Source organism: Nicotiana tomentosiformis, chromosome 5, assembly GCF_000390325.3.
Source record: "Nicotiana tomentosiformis chromosome 5, ASM39032v3, whole genome shotgun sequence".
Taxonomy (NCBI): domain Eukaryota; kingdom Viridiplantae; phylum Streptophyta; class Magnoliopsida; order Solanales; family Solanaceae; genus Nicotiana; species Nicotiana tomentosiformis.
The window spans coordinates 2776064-2801431 of NC_090816.1; the positions used below are offsets into that span (position 1 = coordinate 2776064).

General features: G+C 34.1%; 3 protein-coding genes across 4 annotated transcripts; 1 reads left to right on the top strand and 2 right to left on the bottom strand.

Moving 5' to 3' along the window:
- Positions 1–3233: 3233 nt before the first annotated feature.
- Positions 3234–10142, bottom strand: LOC104101588 (protein cornichon homolog 4-like). The gene is made up of 5 exons (XM_009609069.4): positions 9983–10142; positions 7359–7540; positions 7126–7248; positions 6964–7021; positions 3234–3549 (listed from the first exon to the last, which is right to left on the bottom strand). The coding sequence occupies exons 1-4, from the start codon at positions 10052–10054 to the stop codon at positions 6994–6996; spliced, it is 405 nt and encodes a 134-aa protein (XP_009607364.1). The 5' UTR covers positions 10055–10142; the 3' UTR covers positions 3234–3549; positions 6964–6993.
- A 2826-nt stretch (positions 10143–12968) lies between these two features.
- LOC104101589 (vestitone reductase) lies at positions 12969–16908 on the bottom strand. Of its 2 annotated transcripts, none has more exons than XM_009609071.4 (5): positions 16741–16908; positions 15426–15664; positions 14814–15341; positions 13847–13955; positions 12969–13670 (listed from the first exon to the last, which is right to left on the bottom strand). In XM_009609071.4, exons 2-5 carry the CDS (start codon positions 15550–15552, stop codon positions 13529–13531), a joined length of 906 nt encoding a protein of 301 aa, XP_009607366.1. In that variant the 5' UTR covers positions 15553–15664; positions 16741–16908; the 3' UTR covers positions 12969–13528. The 2 variants fall into 2 exon arrangements, with proteins under 2 accessions (XP_009607366.1, XP_009607365.1); XM_009609070.4 differs by having other exon boundaries at positions 13757–13955.
- Positions 16909–19109: 2201 nt separating this feature from the next.
- LOC104092272 (small ribosomal subunit protein uS15) lies at positions 19110–23882 on the top strand. The gene is made up of 5 exons (XM_070201917.1): positions 19110–19266; positions 19358–19430; positions 22289–22427; positions 22522–22708; positions 23615–23882. Exons 1-5 carry the CDS (start codon positions 19244–19246, stop codon positions 23646–23648), a joined length of 456 nt encoding a protein of 151 aa, XP_070058018.1. The 5' UTR covers positions 19110–19243; the 3' UTR covers positions 23649–23882.
- The last annotated feature ends 1486 nt before the right edge of the window (positions 23883–25368 follow it).

Below are 25368 nucleotides of genomic sequence, written 5' to 3' on the forward strand. Positions count from 1 at the left end.
GTTAAGATAATCTAAGTGGTTAACCTATTAAAAACATCAGTTAACTCCATATATTTTTAAAATATTTATTTAAATTCTATACCTACTTTATAAAATTTTATTTACTTCTTAAATTTTTAATATCATTATATGATATTAAACATATCTCATCTTTTAAGGGGCTAGATTATCTTTCACTCCAACTTAATAAATTCCTTAAAACACTTCATCATCCAACGGAATTAGAATTACACATTTTCACCAAAAAAAATTGTACCCTAATAATTTCTCTTGTTTCTAAATAAACAACCCTCTCTATTCTTTTCTATAACATGGGGACGCGGAAGGAAGAAGAATATTAAAATAGAACATTTGTTAGATATTACCTCTTTACCATTTATTTATCAGATGAAGTATTTTATTTTATTTTTGTTTTTCTCTTCTATCTATGTAATCAAAAGAAAAGTTAAAATAACGTAAAAATATTTTAATTTGGGATACAATATCTAAACTAAAAATATATTAGAATATACTAGTATTCTAACTAATATATACACCACAATATTCTAATAAAAAATACAATATTCAAATCAAACATGTCATAATATTCTAATTTGGAATACAATTCTTTTTTTATTTTTATTTTTTTGAATCCACTAGGCATTGTGCCTAGGACTGATTTTCATATTCAAACTAAGCATACCACAATTTTCTAATAGAATATGATATTCAAACTAAACATACCATAATATTTTAATGTGGGATATATTATCCAAACCAAATTAAACGTAACAAATTACAATAGATTAATGAAGAATATAGTATTCAAACCATCATACCATAATATTCTAATAAAGAATACAATATTCAAAATCAAACATATCACAATATTCTAATTTGGAATACAGTATTCAAACCAAATATACCACAATATTCTAATTTGAAATACAATATTCAAACTAAATATAGAGCAGTATTCTAATTTGAAATACAGTATTCAAATCAAACATACTTTTTATTTTTATTTATTGTGTTTATATTGTTTTACTTGGAATATTAACATACTTTAATAGTATACGGTGATTAATTTACTGTAAATACAACAAAATAAGGACAAAGGTTCCCATAATTAAAAAAATGGATAATATTTTTTTATTCTTTAATTTTATGTCCAAGTTTAAAATGGATGTAGTAAGATTTTGGATTTGCTTCGTATATATATTTCCTTTAATTTAGGCGACAAATTTGTTAGGTAGTTATTGCCCTTTGACTAATTGAATACGTGTAGTAATTAATTAATGTGTACTGGATGTAATTTTATAACTGAAGTATATAGTGTTAAGGGTTTTTTAGAGGGGTATACCGTGTAAAGTTCCAAAATAATTAAAGAAATAAAAGGGAAAAATAAACAAATATATTACATGCCTGAAGTAGTTAGTTATCAAGAGGACTATAACAGCTTGTTTGGATGGTTGTTACATGTCGTTTCTTATTGTATCGTTTCATATTGTATCGTTTTATATTTTATTGTATTGTATTGTATTGTTAGATGAATACAATGCTTAGATAGATTGTATCGTTTACCATCATTTCTTGATGTCACGCACCAAAAATATGAAGAATAAACTTGCAGCATTACTAAGAAAAAAATAGGACGCGAAGTAGAATTATTATATAAAAAAGCAGGGTAAAAGATAAAATATAATTATTTAATAATAAAGAAGGGCAAAATGAGAGAAAAGCAAGGTAACGACGCCACCACACCAAATCCGTCGTTACATAAAGTGGCACTTTTCGTCGTTATGTAACGATGGATTTAACGATATGATACAATAAAATTTAAGTAACAATCAAAATAAATATTGTATTTAAAGTTATAATATGATACAATACAAATAGGTAACAACCAAACAAGCTGTAAATTACGACCTTCCGATCAGGGCCGGCTGGAGAGTAAGGATGCTCAAGCCATTGCCTTGGGCCCCAAATTCTAGAGGGCCCCAAAAATATTATACTATATTATTATGTATTATATATCTTATGCGATTAATATTAAGAGTCCAAATTTTAAGATTTGTTTATTTGGTTAAGAATGCACAGACGAGTGAGTAAAGAAACACAAATTTCCGTCTTGTTAGTAGTATATTTATTTTTCTCTTCCGTTCTAATTTTTCCTCCTTTCTTTCGCATGACTTTGAGATTTCACTTTTCAATTTCAAACTTTATTTCTTTGGTTTAGCTATTTTCTCATGTTTAATTGACCCATTGATTAGAACAGAAGATCTTTTGTGTCTCACCGTTATATGAATTTTGTGAAATAGGCCTCGTAATACAATTTGGCTTTAGGCCACCAACTTCATTGAGCCGTCCCTGCTTCCGATCTAGTAATGAGATACTTACACAAAAAAATTCTTATAGGTTGAAGTGTTATTCCTAGCATGGCGATGATTAAGCTTAGTTCCATATTCACTATTCTTATCATGGCAGCCACTAGTTAGTATTCATCTCTGCTAATCTCTACATTATTCTCCTACAATATTGTGTTATATTTCATGCAAATTGAATTCAGTAATGTATATGCATGTGTTTTATTATACGAGGTTCAAATGTAAACTTTTATTATTATGTCGATAATTAGTTTATGATTGTGAAATATTTTAGTTAATGCGTCTTCATTCTCGAAGAAGCAAGTTAAAGCTACATCAGATGTTGATCATGTGCTCTCAGGATGAATTGGTGTGTGCATGGAATTTTTAGTTTCTAGTGACACAAACAAATTACAATTATGCATTAGTGTGTCTTCCTGTAATTTCAATGTTTGTTAGTCTTTTCTTATTTACTTGTCTTTTATACTTTGAATAATAATATTAATAATTGGATTTGCTAGTTTGTGTCAAAAGCTAAGCATGACATTTTCCTCTCCTTTTCCTTTTATATAAGTTGACAGCTCTAGTTTGGCAAAATTATAGAACATGGAAATATTAAAAGCAGTCCAGTACACTAAGATCCCTCTATGCACGTGGTCCGAGGAAGAACCGTCACAAGGATCTATTGTACACAGCCTTATCCTGCATTTCTGCAAGAGCCTATTTCCACGGCTCGAACCTGTGACGTTCTGGTCACATGGCAGCAACTTTACCAGCTACACCAAGCCGCCCCTTCACATGGAAATATTAAGAGCAATTATCAATATTCTTTTGTCAAAGAAAACCATTGAAAATCTATTTCTACTAAACATTGCTTTCGACTGGAAATTGAAGAACATGGAAATATTTGCAACTAAATGATTCATATTACATTTTGTAAATCATTTGCAAAGACCCATACAACAAAAGATTCTAACTAGTGTCACAATTTACATCACTTCATCTCAATGCCTATTTCCCAGAAATCAGATTTCAAGGACATCAGAAAAAGTGTATGCTTTCCCTATGTTGAGGACTACCCTCTTTCTTGATTAACTCCCTAACGCCGTTAGCTAACGACATCATTAACTGAGTAACGCCGATAGAAGCCAGAAGGCCAGCTCCACTGTGATAGTAGAATTCCAATCTCTTCATTCAATCAAACCTGAGAAAAGAGACGAAAAAATAAGCAAATGGTTTAGAAGATGGTTCAACAGAGAAATGTAGCTTTTAACATTAGCTCCAAAGAGCTAAAAGTAAGTAATAACACAACTATACCGACAAGTTTAAGAAACAAAGGGTTTAGAAGACGGCTCAACATAGAAATGTGGCTCTTAACTTTAGCTCGGAAGAGCTAAAAAGAAGTAATACAACTATACACAAAAGTTCAAGTTGCTTGAAACATAACACCTAAAAGGGATTGGAAGATAAAGACTCAGAAGTCGGGAAAACTTAGATTTACATCAAACATGATTGTTGAGTGTTAATGGTATCGTTAATACATAACGATTACCAGTCCTTTTGGCTGTTGGGAATCTTCGCAATGTAGCAAATGCAACATACTTGGTTATTTCAATAGAGTGCCCCAACTAAATCCCACAAACATACAAAAGTCCAAAACGCGGTATATCAGATCAGAAGGAAAAACTCAAGAAGGCATACAAATGACACCATTGATATCCAACTAGTAATAGTAAATCATCTATTTAATAGATGAGAACTGTTTTAGAAGTATGGTCAAATATGTTACTTCTTCTAAATTGTTCCAACTCCTTCTCACTTTCCTTCTGACAATTTTGATGTAGCATGTGACGTTCTAACCGCACAATAATTTGCAACCAAAACTGAAAAGAACAAATGGTATAAACTGCACAACAGTTTCTATTATCTCAACAGCAAACACAAAAAGAAAAAAGCAAGGATTTGAGCTAATTCCCTGTTGTTTTTCCAATTAATTTATGCATTTAGATACCAAGTAACCTCAATGAATGGAATGAGAACAATATTTTGGGATAGCCTCATAGCTGTCACATGCAATACTAATTAATCAAATCTTGCTATCCAAACTTGAAAAATAAGCAATTAATATGTCACATGCACTACTAATGAAATTGGAGAGATTTGGTTTTGTCGTACATCACGAATGTTATTTTAGTTATATGACATTTTTCATAAGAGATTTGGTTTTGTAGTACATCACGAATGTTATTTTAGTTATATGACATTTTTCATAAGAGAAACATAATACATGAGATCTGTAAAAATACAAAAGAGATCTTTCTAAAGTCATTTTCTTCTATTCAAATCGTAAACGGGAATAGGAGATCATTTCATCATCAACTTGTATAACCGTGTCATTCAAGCTTGCAAAATAAAAGATTAATGCATCATATGCACTACTAATCAAACTGCGTATACTTGTTATCCAGTCTTGCAGACTAAGCAATTAACAAGTAATTAGTTCATTACTTGAATTATGTGCACAACGCAATTACCACTAGGAATATAACAAGAAATTATAAACAATTCAATCTGAACTTTTACAATCACAAAAGAAAAAAGTCTATAATTTCCTTAATCAAGTGGACAATGCGTAGTTAAGTAGAAAATTTTAGTAGCCATGTGCATAACATAAATGCTTTGGATTGTCTTCATCTTTAATCGGAACATGCATCATATGGAAAAAATGGATCTGAAATCAAGTCAACCTTATTTTAGAAAGAAAAACAAAGAAGCACATACCACTATAGAGTACGTCTTGGTCAAATATCTCATTTTAAATATTAATGCAATTTCATATGTATCAAGAGGTTTATAAATTACGACCTTTGGATCGAGCAATGAGACACTCACACAAAATTTCATAAAGCGTGAGACGCTATTCCTAGCATGGCGTTGCTTAAGCTTAGCTTCATTATCATTATTCTTATCATGACAACCATTGGTTAGTATCCAACTCTATTTATCTCTACATTGTTCTTCTACATTATGTTGCTTGTTAATATGTATAGAGGTACGAATTGAGTTTAGTAATGTGTATGCATGTGTGTTTCATTATATGATGTGTAAATATGGGTTTTTCATATTATGCTTAATGATTAATTAATTCTGATAATTATGATGGTGAAATATTCCAGTCAATGTGCACTTGTTCTCAAAGAAACAAGTTATAGCTACACCGGATGTTGATCATGTGCTCTCAGGACTCAAGAGAAGAGTGCTCCCACAGCTTAATACTTGTCTTAGACCTTGAACGTCGGACAGTGATTGCAGTGATTGTTGGACTTGTTGTACTTGTTCACAAAGCATCTTTGATTGGGAGCGCCTTTACTACTTTTGTGCGTAGGCGATTTAGTGTCCACAAATTACTATTATGCATTAGTGTGTCGTCATGTGAATTCAGTGTTTGTTCGTTTTTTCTTATTTCCTCGTTTTTATACTTTGTAAAAGCAATAAAATGAAGTCATGAATGACTTTCTATTCACTAACTGATTATGCTCCAAAAGATGGTTGGATTTGCTTTGTAGTAGTTCTATCATTCATCATGCATTTTCTAAAGTATTTAGTTATAAGTTTATCACATATAGGTTCTTTCTCTTGTTCATTTTTTATATTCATTTACCCTTCAACTTTCTAACGTAGTGTTTCCTTTAACTATTTACAATGGGATTTTTTTGTCCGTTTTGCTCTTTAGGATCTCTATACAAGGAAAAAAAGGAAAAGAGAACTAAACATGCACAGGAAGTGAATTTTAGGTACTCACATATAACTTTTAAAATAAAACCACATAATTCCAAACTTCTCAACCTATGTAGTTGAGTATTTAGGTCCAAGTGCACTACTTTATGTATAATAAATAGTACTCCATCTGTTTCAATTTATGTGAACCCATTTGATTGGGCACGGAGTTTAAGAAAAAAGAGAAGACATTTGAACTTGTGGTGTAAAATGAGGCACATATATTTTGTGTGGCTATAAATTATTGCATAAAGATAAATTGTTTCCAAATAAGGAAAGTGGTCATTCTTTTTGGCTCGGACTAAAAAGGAAATATGTTCACATAAATTAAAACGGAGGGAGTATATATTAATGTCACATATGTTTTTTGAGATATATTTGCAATCAAAAAAATGTATTTCAAGATAATTTAGAAGGAAAATAGTACACCCAGACAAAAGTAGTTGGAAGGGAAGGTGGAAACAGTGGAAAGATTTCAGTATATGCAAGTGTAAGTTTGTAACCATGAGTAAACAATGTAGAAGTAGGTACTTAAAGCTTTTGAGTTATATAATGTGGAACGCCATTTCATTTTAGCAAAAAGCAATTAAACTGGCCTCAAAGTAGAAACCATAGTTCTTCATTTGAACATGATGAAGTATTTTTTATTGAAAACATGTAAAGAAAACAAAAGATAAACTTCACGACAGATAACTGATCCTAGTTATATGAAAAGAAACGCACTATGGAAAGGTTGAAAAGGCACCAACTTAAGGACTTTGCTAGTTTTTCTATATAATTCCAAAGTCATATGGGGAGGGGGGGGGGGGGGGGGGAGGAGAACGAAAGGGGGGGTACGTACCCTCAGCGAAAGCAGCAAATTCGTCATACTTCATTCGTCCACAATGCTCCAAACCATCCTAAAATCACAAACAAGATTGCACATGAGCCAAAACTAACGACATAACTTTGTTTACAAGTTGTTTCAGAGATGAGGATTAGCAGCTTGTCGCTGATACCATACCAAAATATTGAAAAGGCAAGAAGTATCACAAGGTATCCAAGCTTATATAGCCGTATCTTCTTTTCCCATGGAAGCTGATTGAAAATCTCAGTTACATCTACCAAGTGGGAGCAATCTGCATAGCTGATCAAAGGTTAACAGCAGTTGAGATGTCAGAGCTAAGAAATAGTTAAAGGGATTAACAACCGTCACATACGACGATTTCTCTACATGTTTCATTTATAGATGCTTACACTTTGATGTTATAATATAGGTATGGTAGACATATCAGAAACATCAACCAATGCCCCGTCACAAGATGTAGGAAGCACAGCACTCCGTGAAGAACAAACTCTGGTACCACTGCTCTGTTAATCCGAGATGCCGAATCATAAGGGTTAACATAATCGTATTCAAGGTCTGCCAAGCACATGAGCTGCAATAAATAACTGCAATTGTAATATTCTCCAAGCCCAAATATAAGGAAGAAAACACCAGTAAGAAAAGAGAGAGAAGGTGAGCTCAAAAATAAGTATGTTTTGGAAGCTATGAAGTTAAGGATCAGTGATACTTGAAATATTGCTAATTATTCTCTCAATCCTATGAATCATCTGGGTCCATCTCTATTCAGACAATTCATCTAAAAATCTAAATTATTTCTACGTTTACGTTCAACCTACTAAAACCCTCCTTTTTTTATTGGACTGTCTATGCTATGTGAAACTCAAGTAGACTATTGCTAATGTGAACTAAATATAAATATGTGAGAATGGCTCATGTCTTAATGTCTTCTTTTTTAAATATCAAAACAATATACACCTTTTGCAGATTTCCAATTTGAGAAAGTTCATTCACTCCATTCAACAACATTGGACCCTATCATCATAGCTAATAATTATAATCATTTGACGTCAAGCCCATTTTAGATAGCCTGTATCACTAGAGAGTTAATTGTAAAAGTAGATTTTGTGTTCTAATTCTTTAAGTTTTTTGTTTTAAAGTAAGTAGATATTGTATATTTTAAGTTTATCTTCCTCGACACAGGGAAGCAAGCATTAAGAAGCACGATAAGCCTGCCAAACTGGTGGTCACACAACATAATACAACTAAAATCTTTTGAGTGGGATCAAGTCACTTTTGGCTTGTGGCTTGGCTCCGCCGAAACTTAAGTCAATAATATTCAACTATAGGTTTGACCAAGCTTGAAAGGAACGGAAATCAACCGAGACCCTGTTAGCAGAGGCGAGCGAGAGGAGATTGAGGGTTTTGAAGAAAAACAAACAAGAATCTTCATTCCTCAGCGAAGTTTCCTTGCCGTTTTACCCTTGTGTAGCCTCGGTCCACGGTGAAAGGTCTGCACTTGAGCCTAGTTAGACTTAGCTGAAGTGTTATCACAGACGAGCCACATGCGGGGAAACTTGCACCAGTGGTACTGGCCAGGCTTCCCTAAGGTATCTAATAATCTTTCTTTTGCTCGCCGCTGATACACCTCTCCTAACTATTGCCCATGTACTCTAGAATGATTCGTCATAGTCTCTCATCTTTAAGGGTTAAATAGATCAAAACAACATACGATAATCAAACCTCATTAGTATATCACAACAATTTGCGTTCCTACATTATCAAACATCATTTACAAATAATGCCCTTGGGTCTAATTGTATGATCACTATTTGAAACCCTTCAAGATATCTTGATTATGACTTTTTGATACCCAAGAAATGCCTGAGAGTCTACTGTGCACGGTTCCAAATTTGGTGAATAATGGACTCGCCCCTCTACCCCACTTAAATAATGGTCCGAACCCTTGACGAGATATCTTGGTAATGACTTATTACAGCAAAGGCATTCTCAAACCTATGTCTAGTCAATCAGCTGAAACAAGCTTTAATTTCTTGGATGATTTGAAAGTCAATCAACAATTCTGCAATTTTCAAACTAGTTAAAGTTGGCTATGAGTTCCGTTTCATGACTAAATATTTTGTCTTTTAAAGCAAATTAAGGGTTTTCTACACTAGAGATTCTCCAAATTCCCACCCTTATCTCTACACTGAGCTATAAATATTCAGAAGTACTTCACCTATTATTCTAGACTCTATCTGGGAATAACAACAAAAGGAATTGCAAAGAAGAATCTTTTTTTTTCCGAGGGGGTGCGAGGTTACCTCTCATTTACCAGCAGACATTAAAAAGAATCTATTTTTACTTCAAAGACCATTGAACTTCTTGGGAATTCATAGGTTGACACTTACAAAAGATTCCTTTTTTTTTTTTTTGAGAACCAAGAAATCCCCGAGGCCGATGGATCACATTTCCAAACTTGGTGGATAATGGGCCGTCCGTCTACCCTTTTCTACTTAAATACCAGGCTTTTATTTATGGCGGGGCTCACATGTCTAACCCACACATCACAAATTGAGCTCTTACCACTAGACCAAAGCCCTAGGAGCGACACTTACAAAAGCTTAGAGGCAAGAAAATTAAATTCTTTTTCTTTTTCTAAGAAGCACTAGAAACTCAAATTTCAGACTAGCACCTATTTGTGCTGCTCTAGTTTCTTTTTCTCAATATAATACGGTACAAAACGATAACATTATAAAACAATGGCTAACAACCATTCAAACAAGCTGTAAATCAAGTAAAATTGCTTCTATTCAAAATTTCCCCTTTTGTTAAAGCTTTGATTTTTTCACTTTCCCAATTTCAATCACCCCCAAGAATAGCCAAAAATGCAATGAGGTAACATAACTATTACAAAGAATCTATATGGGTAACCCCCAAATTACCAAATAAGCAACAAAAAAAAGCCCAGTACAGATATGTATTAGATTTATGAATTTATTAAGAAATATTCACACAAAAAAAAAAAGATATTTACCTGGTAGAGGATAGTAGCAAGAACAGCAACAAGAAGGAAGAAGGAAAATAGCCATGAGAGTAGATCACCCATGGCCTACTTTCTTCCTTCTTCCTTCTCTTTGTTCTTACTTTTCTTTTTTCCTTTTTTCCACTTCTTTTTAGTGAAAACAGAGTTGTGACCTTCACTCTTTTTAGGACATCCCACTGTTCTGTTTCTTGCCACGTAATTTCATTTGACCATTTCTTATGTTCTTTTACTGTTTGGTTTAATTCTAAATACACCCCTTGAGTTTTGGCCTTGACAACGAGAGCACCTATGAAGTTTGAGTAGAAATGACTTGGGATAGCCACTTTTTAATATGGTATTTAGTTTTAATCTAGTATTTTTAATGCTGAGCAAAAATAGTCATTACTTTATTAAAATTAATACGAAAAGACATTTTTACCCTTTCTTCATGAGTGCTATTAAATATTAAGGACATGGTGTCCTTAACATTTACAGTGCACACATGAAGATAAGGACGTCATGTCCTTAATATTTACACTGTACATATGAAGTTAAGGACATGATGTCCTAAAGTTTAACAACGAAAAATACAAATACAGGACACTTTATCCTTAATATTTATACAGCATTCATGAAGTTAAGGACACTATGTCCTTAATATTTACACAATACTCATAAAGTTAAGGACACTATGTCCTTAACATTTACACTGCACACATGAAGTTAAGGACACTGTATCCTTAATATTTATACTGCACATATAAAGTTAAGGACATGAGATCCTAAAGTTTAACAACAGAAGGTGCAAATACAAGTTAAGGACATTATGTCCTTAACATTTACACTGTACACATAAAGTTAAGGACGTCATGTCTTTAACATTTACACTGCGCATATGAAGTTAAGGACATGATGTCCTAAAGTTTAACAACGGAAGGTGCAAATACAGGACACTTCGTCCTTAATATTTACACAACATTCATGAAGTTAAGGACACCATGTCCTTAATATTTACACAGCACCCATGTCTAGCACAGGGGTATTTTCGTCCGGGCAGGTAAAAAATTATTAAGCACTGGCTAAAGAGTAAATACATTTTAAATAGTAGCTAAAGAGTAAAAATATCTCTAATTAGTGGCTAACTGTGCACTTCCCCCGAAGTTTGAAGTATGGGTGTTAAGGGGCCGGACCGAGTCAGAGGAAAAGGGAGTCGGCCGGTTTCGGTATCGGTCCAGTTATCGATTACAATTTACCGGTTTTATCGATTCCGGGTTTAGCCGGTGCTAAATTGAACCTGAACGGTTCTGGGTCTAATGGGCTGGGCCGGGCCGATTTTGTTTTTTTATTTTTTTGTATTTTGTATAACAATCGTTATTTATACTAAAAACTAACGTATAAAAAGAATGTTTGAATAAATTTCAAAGGCTTTAAAAGCCTTATATTTGAAATTTTGAATAAAAAGTTAAAAACTTCAAAGGCTTTAAAAGCCTTATATTTGAAAAATTCGTTACGAATTTAAGATAATAGAATGAACATGAAAAACAAATATAACTTATAATTTGCAAGTTCTTTTTTTAATTTAAATTTGCAACTTAAAGTTTACATTTTACAACAACAAAATTAAAGAAAAAAGAGTAAATTCAAATTTGAATTATTAAATACAATCTTCAAACTTCAAAGGTTTTGCATTGCCCTAGTAAGTTCTTCATAATCAATATGAACTTCTTGGCCATCTAGTAGAGTGTTAAAATTTGAATTTTAAAATTTGAAAATTGAAATTAAGTGGTTACATAAAACTATTTAATAAGACCAATATGTAAGGATCAAACTTCAAAGGCTTTCATTTTATATTTTCATTGCATAATAATACTTCAAATTAACTTGTCTAATAAACTAACACATTAAGCTTAAATAAGTCTAATAAATTCAAAATAACACAAATTGTCTTAAATCAACTTAAATACCAATTTATGGAGGACGCTCAAGACAACCCTTGATATGCCTCCTTAAACAGCTTGTGCCCTTCCACTTTCGACGAACATTTAAGACTCGACCACAGTTCTTGCACTCTATTTTGCGAACTTCTTCATTTTCTTCTACCACCTCAAAGTGTTCCCAAACATATGAGCGCACTCTAGACGCACTGGGCATGATTTAACTTGAATTGAGAATTTGGGTTTGAAAATTGAGAGATGAGTGAAGAAATAAAGAAGAGTGGGAGGTATATTTATAGTTTTTCAAAGGGTTAAAATAATAAATAATAAAAATATTATTTTTGAAACAAATACCCAAAAAGGGTTATTCTTGCAAATTTGCTTTGGGCAACGGTCAAAATGGCAGTTGACCGTTGCCAACGGTCAAGACTATTAAAAAAAAATTGAACTAGCCGTTGAACCGGTTCACGATTGACAAGACCTTACCGGGTTGGACCGGTCTGGTTACCCGGTAGTGAAATCTTTCCCGGCACAGGCCAGTTCCCGTCCCAACCGGGCCGATCCGTTTGACACCCTTAGTTTGAAGTGGATCAGAGATTTCCTTTGTATTTTCTCCTTTTTTTTCTTGTTATAACGATAGTGTTCGGACTAGCTTGTTACATATACAAGAACATGATTAGGAAAGAAAGATACAGATGCTTAGTTCGTCTCGGTGATTTAACAGATGAAAAAATAAAGATCGAAAACAAGTTGATGGATCGTGGAATTCCAAAAAGAATGATATAGCACTATTTATATTGCAAACTATTCGTGCATTTAATTTCAAATAGCTAGTAGTAGTACTTAATATGTTTAGATTTAGTACGTCCCGTTTAAGATTTGAATCAGTATCAGTTTCCAAATGTTTTGCTTTTCCAGAAATTAGTAGAAAGAGTAATCCAAATAGTCGATTAGTCTAGACTCTAAAGTAATAATGTCAATGAAACCGAATGCCTTAAGAAAGATACAAGATATAAGGTATTAGGGGCGAAGTATCGGTTACGAGTTCGATCGAATCCAATAACTTAAAAAGACTTTAATTTCGAATTCATAAATTTCAAATCATGACTCTGTTTCTTATAAACAAGACACAAAAGCAGATAGTGTTTCTTATAACATCTCCATTATATGTAATGCTTAATACTTTACATTAATTCAAAAAATGCTTCAAAGAAGAAGCTAAAACAATGATTTTTAATTTCACCAATCAGGAAAAATCCAAAAATGGAGGTTGTTTAATTCTCTGCAATCCAATGTAACAAAGTTTCTTAGCACTTCCATCTTCCAATCTGAACACGGGATATCTGCCAACTCCCACAACACCGGATAACTCTGTGCACCAAAATTTGGATGGGTAGCAAGCTATTGCCTAGTGTTTTGCCTTCCGCTGAGATTTGAACCTGAACTAGAGTGCACGAAATATGATCGATTTTCTTATCCTTCTTAAGTGTCCGGACCACCTTGACTAATTTCACGAGATACCTGCTACCTCCCACAACACCTATTAACTCTGTTCACCAAGACATCGACAAATAGGAAGACTTCACTTAGTGTTTTTGCCTTTCCGCTGAGATTTAAACCTGAACTAGAGTATACACTTTTGTTTGCAACATTCAATTGCACCATCAAACATTTCCTCAAGGCCATACTTGTACTTAAATCCAGTGTCCAAAAATTTCTTTGATGAAAGGCTAGGGTGTTTAAGCCCTCCAATCTCCCTCAAGGAACTGAAAATGGGTAAAAGATAAGTTGAATTACTTCCTTTTAATCTCGGAGGGGAAAAAATAGCTAAAGGAGCGTAACAGGAACTCACTCGGCATCAGGTATTTGATATTCAGGATACCTTGTTGAAAGGAACTTAAATAGCTCATCTGGTGTAACTTCTACAGAAGAGCAAACATACCTCCCTTTTGCTTTACTATACTCCAGAAGGAATATGTGTGCACTGGCAACGTCGTCTACATGCACGAATGGGGTAAGCGAGGGATACTTCATGCAGTTTTCCTGATAACCTGCATAACTCAGAAGACATGACAAAGAGAGAAAGGCTTAATCTAGAGAAAGTTCGCCATGATAAGCTGATTCAACACAACATTTTAAAAAAAAAAGTCTAGCTATCTAGCACAATTAGAAGTGATGTATGTAAACAGTGGGGATAAGATGTGATGCTTTTTAGCTATTTATCCCAAAGAAAAGATAGAGCATTATGAAAAGAATGAATTAGATGAAGAAATTAGGAGCCGGAAGTTTCTCGGCAAGAATGAAAAAGAAAATGCTCCTTAGTGAAAATGAACAAACAAAAAAACTAGAGGTCGATATGGGCAAAACTCATAGAAGTCTTTCTAAAAAAAACACGACGTGATCACATGAAACAAATAAATGAGGAATAATGATGAAAATCAACTGAACCATCTCTGAAAAAGAACGCGATTATGCCTGTTGAAGAAGAAAGATGAGTTCATAAACTGCTCAGATCAAGACATGCTTATGCCAAAGAAGAAAGGAAAATAAGGATATTGCTTCCAGCAGTTGTATTGCAAAATGTTCGTACAGCGACAAACATATAGATATAACATTAGCTTCCTTTATTAAGAGCTTTGAAATAATGTCTCCACTCAAAATCTATCTAAAACTTATGTCTTTCTTATGTTTAGGTAACGATTCTGCTCATTATATCAATCAGCTACACCTTAATCAAAATTCTTCTCAATACAGTTGAGGTTTAGAAAATGGACTTGCAGAGGGGACTATGAGAAACTAAAAGCTTCCCTTCTTACTTTTTCTATATAGCAGTAGATAAGAGATTAAACTAGATGGTAAATAATTCGACACGAGAAAGTTACAGGGATTGAAGAGCAGAAGGGGAATACCAAAAATCATTGCCATGGCTGATCGTAATGACTCTGGGAATCGAGGACTTAAGAAGGGACCGTGTATCCAACTAGGAATAACAGTCACCATATCAAGTCCATGCTTCTCAGCAAATTCAAGAGCAGCCTTTTCCGCTAACGTCTTACTAATCACATAAGAAGCTGTAGATATAGGCTTTAAGGTTTTCATGACACTGATATCAGACCATGAGCTCTCATCCACTGTATCTAAACCTTTATCATTAAACATAAGTGTTGTTCTGCTGGAAGTGTAAACAACTCGTCTTACTGTTTTTGACTTGAGGCATTCGCGTAAAATCCCCAATGTTCCATCAACTGCTTCTCTTATCTTTTCATCTTCAATTTCTTGGTCTCCAAAATTCATCGGATGAGCAACATGAAATACTCCAACGCATCCTTCAATAGCTGCACTAAAGCTTTCCGGTTTGTCCAAATCAGCATGAAATATCCGTAGCCTTTGGGATGCACCGGACAAGTTAGTGAGGTAGCTAACATCTGTTTTATGACCTAAAAATTCATTCAAAGTTTTTTCATCAGATATTACACTTTTAGCTTAAAAGACAATGAATAGAATAAGTGGGAAACATTAACCTCGAGCGGACCTTATGGTAGCATTTACTGAGTAGCCATGTTGAAGAAGCTTCATTATCAGCCATGACGCTAGATATCCTGTTCCACCAGTTACACAAACCATACCTTTGCTGTCAACCACTTCCATTTCTCTTTGTCGGTTATTCTGTCCTCTTAATATCGTCACTATCAGCTGTCGCTTCGACAGATGATCTGTCCTTTAACCCCCTTTCCTCATAAGGCGCGGTCTGAATCCGACTCTGAGAAGAAGTTCGTGTGATTAGGTCCCTACTAAGCAGAATTTACAAACTATGCAACACTTTTCAAAAAGTTGTTAGAAAAAGAAGAGCAAAAATAATTCTCAATCTGTCATTAGTGGAAAGCATGAAGGGGTCGTTCCGTTGGGAAACAAGTTATCCAGGATTAATTCTCTCGGGATTAGTTGTCTCGAGATTGTTATCACACCCATAGGGATAAAAATAACACTACAATCCCAGGATAACTAATCCCGGATTAGTTATACCGCGATTTTATCCCAACCAAACGTAGGATAAACTCATTTCAATTTTAATCCCTGGATTAATTATCCCTTATCCCTAGTACCAAACGAGTCCTAAGAGTTAGTAAAAAACGACTAGGCTCAATCCCAAAACTAGCTGGGACTGACTATTAAAAAGGAAATACTGCTGTAAATTTTCTTTCAGATGTTTTAGTTGTATTAATACTGTAACTAATTTCATTTTTCAGCTATGACCAAAAATAAAAATAAAAAGAAACTATTTTTGGTTTATTTGGTATCAGGGGTCAATTATTACAGTTCTCTTATTTGCTTCTGTTAAACATTTCTAAACTTCATTTGTTTCTAATACTGAAGCATCTAATATCCATCTTCACTTCCTAATCCTCTTCTCTTCATCCTGATCCAACTATTACTTGTATTTATAGTACTTTCTAAATCTTTAGCTATTTTTCTTAAAAAAGATAAATATTACTTCCTCCCTTCCAATTTATGTGGACCTTTGAAACTTGTACTCCAAAACAATACAAAGACATTTGAGTGACTGTAAATCATCTCATTAAGTATGAACTGAGAAATTTAAAGTTAAATTATTTCTAAATATAAAAATATATTACTCCTTTTGAATATTCGGACAGATTAAAAAGGAAAAGTATCACATAAATTGGAACCAAGGGAGTATAACAATACCTATTTGTATAATTGACCAAATGTGGAGTTTTCAACTTCAAAATTGAATGTTTCAAAAAAAAAAAATTACTACTTTATTATCTAGAGCAAAAGCAGAGGAGGGTAAAAAATAGGGAGATTTTTCAGAACCTGGTAATCTGGAGTTACTCAATGAGCTGCAAACGTTCACGATCAGACTTCTCTGGCCAACAAAATCAATTTTATCAATTATTGGAGAAGGAAATAAAGAGAGATTTTGCATCAATCATTGTGAGTTGAAACTTGAAAGTCTGTTGATAAGCTTATAAGCAGGTATTAACTTATTTGCTTAAACATTAAAAGTATTTTATAAATCAATATCACCCAACAATATAGCTTAAAAATACTTTACAGGTTGTTTGTATGATTGCTTATTGTTGTATTGTATCGTATTTTCACTTTAAATTCGATTTTTATTTTGATTGTTACTTAAATTTTATTGTATCGTATCGGTAAATCAATCGTTACGTAACGACAAATATGTCACTTTATGTAACGACCGATTTGGTGTGGTAGCATCATTACCTTATCTTTTTATCTCAATCTCTCTTCGTTATTATTAAATACTAATCTTATTTTATCATTTACCCTACCTTTTATATAGTAATTTTACCCTATATTATAATTCTTCTTTATAATATTGCGAGTTTATTCTTCGTATTGCTGGTGCGAGATATCATAAAACGATGGCAAACATTACAATCTATCCAAACATTGTATTCATCAAACAATACAGTGCAATACAATACAATACGATACGATACGTTATGAAACGATATGTAACAACCATCCAAACAAGTTGTTAATATGTTTAATTCTACTATTTTATCCTTCATACTTTGTAATTCCCAACATTATCCTTTTCCAAATAAAATTCCTAACTCTTTCCACTCCATTTCTATAAATCATCTTTATGTAAAAATACTTTTAAATTTTAAATAGTTTATAAATAATTTTAAAAATAGTTCAGTCATTTTAACAAAAAAGAATTAGTGTATGTTTTAATACCTCCATTCAAACACGTAAAATTATATTTATTTGATAATATTTTGGGCAAAATTCCTCCTTTTCTAAATTTAAAAAAAAAATTGAAAAACTTCAAAAACAACTTTTAGAAGGTTAAAAATCAGCACTCGCAGCCGATATATACACTAATTCAATGAATATATACACATATTTTCATACATTCTTATTTATGAATTATAAGTAATTAATTACTATATATTCTCATAGTAATTTATAGTTTAATCATACTCCATCCATTGCAATTTATGTGAACCTATTTTCTTTTTTGTCCGTTCCAAAAATAATGACCCCTTTCTAAATTGGAAAATAATTTAGCTTGAACTTTTAATTTTACCCTTATAATCACACAAATACTCTTAACCCCTTTTTGACTTGTTTAGGATCACAAATTTCAAAAGTATTTATTTTTTTTCTTAAGCTCTGTGCCCAGTCAAACAGGTTCACATAAATTAAAATACAGGGAATAATAAATTAATATACTTTTGTGCAATAATTTTACTTATTTTAGAAGTGTACTTTATTATTATTATTGCGAGATTTAAAACGAAGAAAAAAGGTGTGTTTGATATGAAGTTCCAATTTTCACATGTTTGGTTGGCTTAAATATTTTACTTATCAAGAGAAGGAAAAATATTTTTCAAAACTCCTTCTCAACCTTCTCCACCCTCACTCACCCACTCCACACTCTCACACCCACCCACCCCTCTCTCCAAAATTTTTTTTTTTTTTTTAAATTTTAGTTTTTTTTTCCGTCACCACCCACCCTACACTCCGCCCGTAATTTTTTTTTTTATCTTTTTTGTAATTTCAAATTTATATTTTTTCGTTTTTCTGCACCACCCACCTCCCACCCCACCGCACTGCCCCCACCCCGCAAAAAAATATTTTTTTTACTTTTTTTTTTTGTAATTTTTAAATTTCGATTTTTTATGCACCACCCACCCCACCCCCCACAATTTTAATTTTTTTTTTTGTAATTTCAAATTTTTATTTTTTATGTTTTACTCCCGCCTCCCCCGGGAAAAAAATTATTTTTTTTTATATATATTCCTCTCCCGGGGAAAAAAATATATTTTTTAATATATTTTCAGTTCTAGTTTTTTCATCTTTCGGTTTACAGGTTCGAAATTTTACAAGTTTCAAAAGTTATGAGTTCATAGGTTTATGTGTTTGGAAGTTTACGGGTTTAGAAATTATAAAGTTTACGGGTTCGAAATTTTGCGGTTTCGAAAGTTTAGCGGTTCAGAACTTTATAAAATTTGTGGGTTCGAAAGGTTGTTGGTTCGAAAATTTATGACTTCATGTTTATTGTATCTAAATTATTTATGAATACTCTTGAGAAGTTATTTTTCTTAATTTGCGTATCAAATACCGAAAAATAAATAAAATTAATACTTGAAAAATATTTTGTTGGAAAACATTTTACACGTAAAACATTTTCAGTCGTTTCGAACACACGCAAAGACTTCATTGCCAAAGGAAAAAAAGGAAAAACAATGAGCAGTCTATAAAGCCGTAATTACCCGCAAATAACCATTTTAGGGTTTTATTGCTGTGGCCACACCCCAGAACACCGCCGACAGCCGCCATGGGTCGTATGCACAGTCGAGGGTTCGTTCATTCTTTCTTCCATTTATATAATACTATATTTGATAATACATTGTACTGATCTTTGTATGTTAATCTTTTTTTTTGCTCACAGTAAGGGTATTTCAGCTTCAGCACTTCCGTACAAAAGGACTCCACCAAGTTGGTTGAAAATCTCTGCTCCTGATGTAAGCCCTTGAAAATCTTACTTAGTTTTGCTCAATTTGATGAAATAGAAATATACCGTTGGTGTTTACAAACATTTATTATGAAACTAGTATTTTTTTTATTTGTATTTGCATAATATTGGTATGAGATGATTTAAATGGAGTAATTTGGCCAGTGAGGATTCATATGGCTGATTCGAACTTGTTTGGAACTGAGGCGTAGTTGTTGTTTAGTTATCTCACTCTATTGACTTACTAAAAGAGTAAAAGCTTAGAGTGTGTTTCCTTGAGTATTTTTTTATATTTGTATTTGCATAATATTGGTATGAGATGATTTAAATGGAGTAACTTGGTCAGTTAGGATTCGTATAGCTGATCCGAACTTGTTTGGGATTGAGGCGTAGTTGTTGTTCATTTATCTCACTCTATTGACTAGCTAAAAGAGTAAAAGCTTAGAGTGTGTTTCCTTGAGTATTAATATTTGTATTTGCGTAATTGGTTTAAATGGAGTAACGTGGTCAGTGAGGATTCATATAGCCGACCCCAAGTCCCAACTCTATTGACTAGCTAAAAGAGTAAAAGCTTAGAGTGTGTGTTTCCTTGAGTATTCAAAGATGTTGCCTTTAGTGTGTAGGTGGAATGCACTCCAATTACCTTATATATGCTTATCCATTTCGACTTTGTTTACCGTTTCCGTTTACTGCAAACTACTGGAAAAATATTCCACCTGTTTTCTTCTCTTATAACTGGATTCAATATTTCGTAATCAATGTCAAGGATGAAACATATGCAAGGTAATATGTAGATTCTGTAGCCTAAGCGCCTAACCATCAAAAAGCAAGTGGGGGTGTTGCCCTTTGCTCTTTTGAGCTATGTTCCAGATAAATGATGGATGCATAGGTTAGTGATGCCTCGTTACTGCCTCTGTGCAGGGAAAAAGATTAGCGTGTCAAGTTGAAGAAATTAGATTCCATAGATCTTTGAGGAGGTCGTGGGAGCGATGCGTAAGATGAGTCGGGGCAAAGCGACCGGACCAGACGAGATTCCAGTAGAATTTTGGAGGTATGTGGATAGAGCAGGCTTGGAGTGACTTACTGGGTTGTTTAATGTTATCTTCAGGATGAAGAGGATGCCAGATGAATGGCGGTGGAGTACGATGGTTCCGCTATACAAGAACAAAGTTGATATTCAAAATTGTAACAACTATAGGGGTATCAAGTTACTAAGTCATACCATGAAAGTTTGGGAAATGGTGGTGGAAGGGAGGGTACGGAGGGCGGTGTCTATATCGGAAAACCAGTTCGGGTTCATGCCGGGCGATTCTACTACAAAAGCTATCCAACTTATATTAGGGCGATAAAGGATATGTATGATCGATCTATGACTCGGGTTAGGACTGTCGGAGGTGACTCAGAGCTTTTTTCGGTGGTTATGGGGTTACACCAAGGATCTGCGCTTAACCCGTTCTTATTTGCCCTGGCGATGGACGCACTGACACACCATATTCAAGGGGAGGTTCCATGGTGTATTTTATTCGCAGATGATATAGTTCTGATTGATGAAACGCAAGGCGGCGTTAATGGGAGACTGGAGGTATGGAGGCAGGTCTTGGAGCCTAAAGGTTTCAAGTTGAATATGACTAAGACGGAATATTTGGAGTGTAAGTTCAACGATGTGACGGGGGAAGTGGACATGGAAGTGAGGCTTGACTCACAAGTCATCCCTAAGAGAGAAAGTTTCAAGTACCTAGGGTCAATTATCCAGGTAGATAGGGAGATCGACGGGGATATTACGCACGATATTGGGGTGGATGAAATGGAGGTTAGCGTTTAGAGTCTTGTGTGACAAGAATGTGCCACTGAAACTTAAAGGTAAGTTTTATAGAGCGGTGGTTAAACCAGCCATGTTATAGAGCGGTGGTCAGTCAAGAATTCACATATCCACAAGATGAAAGTAGTAGAAATGAGGATGTTATGATGGATCTGCGAGCACACTAGGTTGGATAAGATTTGGAATGAAGATATTCGAGAGAGGGTTGGCGTGGCCCCGGTGGACGATAAGATGCGGGAAGCGCGACTTAGATGGTTAGGGCACGTGCAGAGGAGAAGCCTAGATGCCCCGGTTAAGAGATGTGAGTGGTTTGCTTTGGCAGGTACGAGAAGAGGTAGAGGGCGGCCTAAGAAGTATTGTGGCGAGGTGATCAGACAGGATGTGGCGCGGCTCCAGATTTCCGAGGACATGGCTCTTGATAGGAAGGTGTGTAGGTCAAGCATTATGGTTGTAGGTCAAGGGATAGTCGAGCGGTTTTATTCTTTGTACCGGCTAGTCTGATAGTGTTTTGTCTAGGATTGCTAGCGGTTTATGTTGTGTTTCACACTTTTGCATAGTATTTGTGTTATTGCTTTTCCATTTATTTATTTGTTGTCACGGATCTATTGTCTCTGAGCCGAGGGTCTTTCGGAAACAGCCTCTCTAACCCTCCGGGGTAGGGGTAATGTCTGCGTACACTCTACCCTCCCCAAACCCCACTGGTGGGATTTTACTGGGTTGTTGTTGTTGTTGTTGTAGATCTTTGTTATAACTGCTGTGATTTTGTTATATTGAGCCGAGGATCTTCCGGAAACAGCCTCTCTATCTTCACAAGGTAGGGGTAAGGTCTGTGGAAATACACTGGGTATGTTGTTGTTGTTGCTAAGTTGATGAAATTAGGACATGTTGGACTTAGTTCAGTTAAAAAGAGCCAAGCTAATATCCTGAAATAATGTGATAACTATTAGTTGCACAACTGACTGATCGTTTCCTGACCTTGGTAAACTCATTCAGTTATTTCCTTTTGTTTTACTAAAAGAACATAATAGATGTACTTTCTTGTGTTTCAGGTTGAGGATAATATATGCAAGTTTGCCAAAAAGGGTTTGACACCTTCTCAAATTGGTGTTATTCTTCGTGATTCTCATGGAATCGCTCAGGTGAAGAGTGTAACTGGTAGCAAGATTCTCAGAATTTTGAAGGCTCATGGTACTTATTTGGCATGTTTGGCGATTCAGTTGATACTTCATAACACACTTATCTAAAGGAAATGGTTGATTAACCTATGATTTTTGTATTCTAGGACTGGCTCCTGAGATTCCCGAGGATCTCTATCACCTTATCAAGAAGGCTGTTGCTATCCGGAAGCATCTTGAGAGAAACAGGAAGGACAAGGATTCCAAGTTTAGGTTGATTCTTGTTGAGAGCAGGATTCACCGACTTGCTCGTTACTATAAGAAAACAAAGAAGCTTCCACCAGTCTGGAAGTAGTAAGTCCACTCTCATATATATGACTTTAGCATTGTGCTTCTGAGTCACCATAGTAAACAGTCTAATCTTAATTTTGAACATAATGTGTTCAATGCAAGTGATTGTGGAAATTTTAATAGGATATAACTTTTTGCTAAGCATGTGTTGTGATTGTCTTTGGGAATGTAGTTGGGAGGGTGAATTTTTATTAGAGACTTTTTCTGTGGCTCCACTAGTGCATTATGCTTGGTTTTCTCTGGAATTTAATTTTGGATTTCTTTATAGCTGGAGAATGGAGACTCTTGTTCCATTGAAAATTTTGAATGCTGTTGCTCTCCTGGTCAACTTTTGGTTTCTTGTATTCCTTGCAGTTTTAGCTTTATGTTTATATCATCATGATATAATGAAAAGGTTATTTGAAGGTGTATGTAATTTTAGTGGTAGGTTTAGTTAACTGAAAGAATAAATCATAGGGTCTTAATGTTTAGTAAAACAAGCCTCGTTATAGTTGGTTTTTCTGGATCTGCCTCTACTCTTTCTCATTGTAGTACTTGAGCAATCTGTGTGTTTGTACTTTGTAATGAATTCTCTGCTGTATTTTGATGGGATTAAGTGCAGAAAGCTCTTGGGACAATCTCAATCTGCACTTGTTTAAAAAAAAAGGACAAGTCTTGATCTGCACTTACAAAAATAAAAAAGACAATCTCAATATGCATACCAATTTAAAATTACTGCTGTCTCCTATAGTCTGAGACGACATTTAGCCAGTTTACTTTCATCTCTGGTTGCTCAAATTGGTTTATGTGAAGTTAGTTTCAATGCCAGTTCATCTCTGGTTGCTCAAATTTGCTTTTCTATTTTCCGGTTGCCTTTCCTTTTTTTTGTAAAAACGCATTATTAATGTCTTTTATTCGTGTGCCTTGCAGTGAATCTACCACCGCCAGTACTCTTGTAGCATAGAGAAGGTTCTGGCACTGGAAATGCGACTTTTGCAGCCGAAATCTGCCTCCAAAATTCAAGATTAAGTTTGGAACTGCCAGGATGCTTAGTGAGAAAAGTTTTTGTCAAGATGTTTGGCTGATATAATTCTGTTTTAAGTTGGGTCTTCTGTTCGCTTTTCTTTCATTAGATGTTTGTGATATATTTAACTCTTAGCGGCTTTTATTTTATCCTGATCTTACCAAAGTTTTCAAATTGCTAGATATTTAATTGTCATTAGTGGAAGTCTTATGCCAAAAAGAACTAGAAAATCTGGATTGTGGGAAAACAGTATACTTCGGTTACTGCAGGGGACGGTTTGCACTAACCATTGATCTTATTTTCTAGTTTGAGAATATGGCTTAGTTGTCAGAGAAGTATCCAAATTAATCAACTTATTTTGGGCCAAGGTCAAAGTTGACCAGCTTAAATTTGACTAGTGGCACTCGTATTTCTGGTGAATGGACCCTTGGAGTAGTGGTAAAGTTGTCTCCGTGTGACCTATAGGTCATGAGTTTGAGCTGTGGAAGTAACCACTAATGCTTGCATTAGGTTAACTGGCTATATCAAACTCATTGGGGTGCGATCTTTCTTCAGATCTTGCGTGAATGTGGCGAGCTGCCCTTTTATGCATGCCCTATATTGCTTGCTGTAACAAGCTGATACTTTAGAGTATAAACATCTTGATACTTTAGAGTATAAACATGTACTATAATCTGTGGATTCAAAATCAGATTGATAGCATCCACCCATGTTTTGGATTGATAGCCTCCAGATTTTAGTCATTAAATACAATGTGTAATGTCGTGGTGTCAGTTTTGATTGACTAAGCATATAACCAGTTTATTCCGTCTAAACTTTATTGATTTGGGTTAATGATATGTTTAATAAGTACGATGTCTTATATAAAAGCCTAGTTATTTAGGTAGAGAAAGGTAAAAGGTTATTACTTATTGAGTTTCGAACTATGCATCACCGACTAAAGAGATTTTCGGTCATCTAAGAAGATATGTTTATATGCAATTAAATTTTGCGATCAATGTTAACCACTTTCGAACTATTTATGATATGGAGTACTTTGACCTTCAATTATTAGAAAAAAAGGCCTTTTACAGGATAAACTCCTAAATTTGCTACTTGAAGAGGTGGATTTCAAACAATAATAGGTATGGTGAATTTTGATGTCTCGGGAAAAATAAAAATTTTAATTCTAGGGAAAATTTAAGCAACTAGACCTACTTTAGCTACAATTTGGCAGCGGATATATTAGGAAAAATGACACTGTATGGCTGCTGTAAAGATAATAGCAGAAAAATATATAAAATTTGTATATATATTGTGTATATATATATATATATATATATATATATATATATATATATATTCTGTATGTTATATATAAAAATTATATAAGTTTTATACACTTTTTCGGCTACCAAATATAAATAATTTCTTGCGCGGGCTAAAAGTGATAATACCCCGATATACTACTTAGTTGCATGCTTGTGAACTACTCGCTGAGCTGTGGATAATTTCCTATAACGCTGAAGCTTGAGATAAACTGTAAGAATAGAAATATATATGAATAGTTGAATACTACAGAAAAATATTTAAGGAAAGTGTTTACCCGAAAAATTGGATATAGTTAAATTTGTGTATGGTTCTAAAGATATGTGATATAATTTAATTCAAACCGTATAGA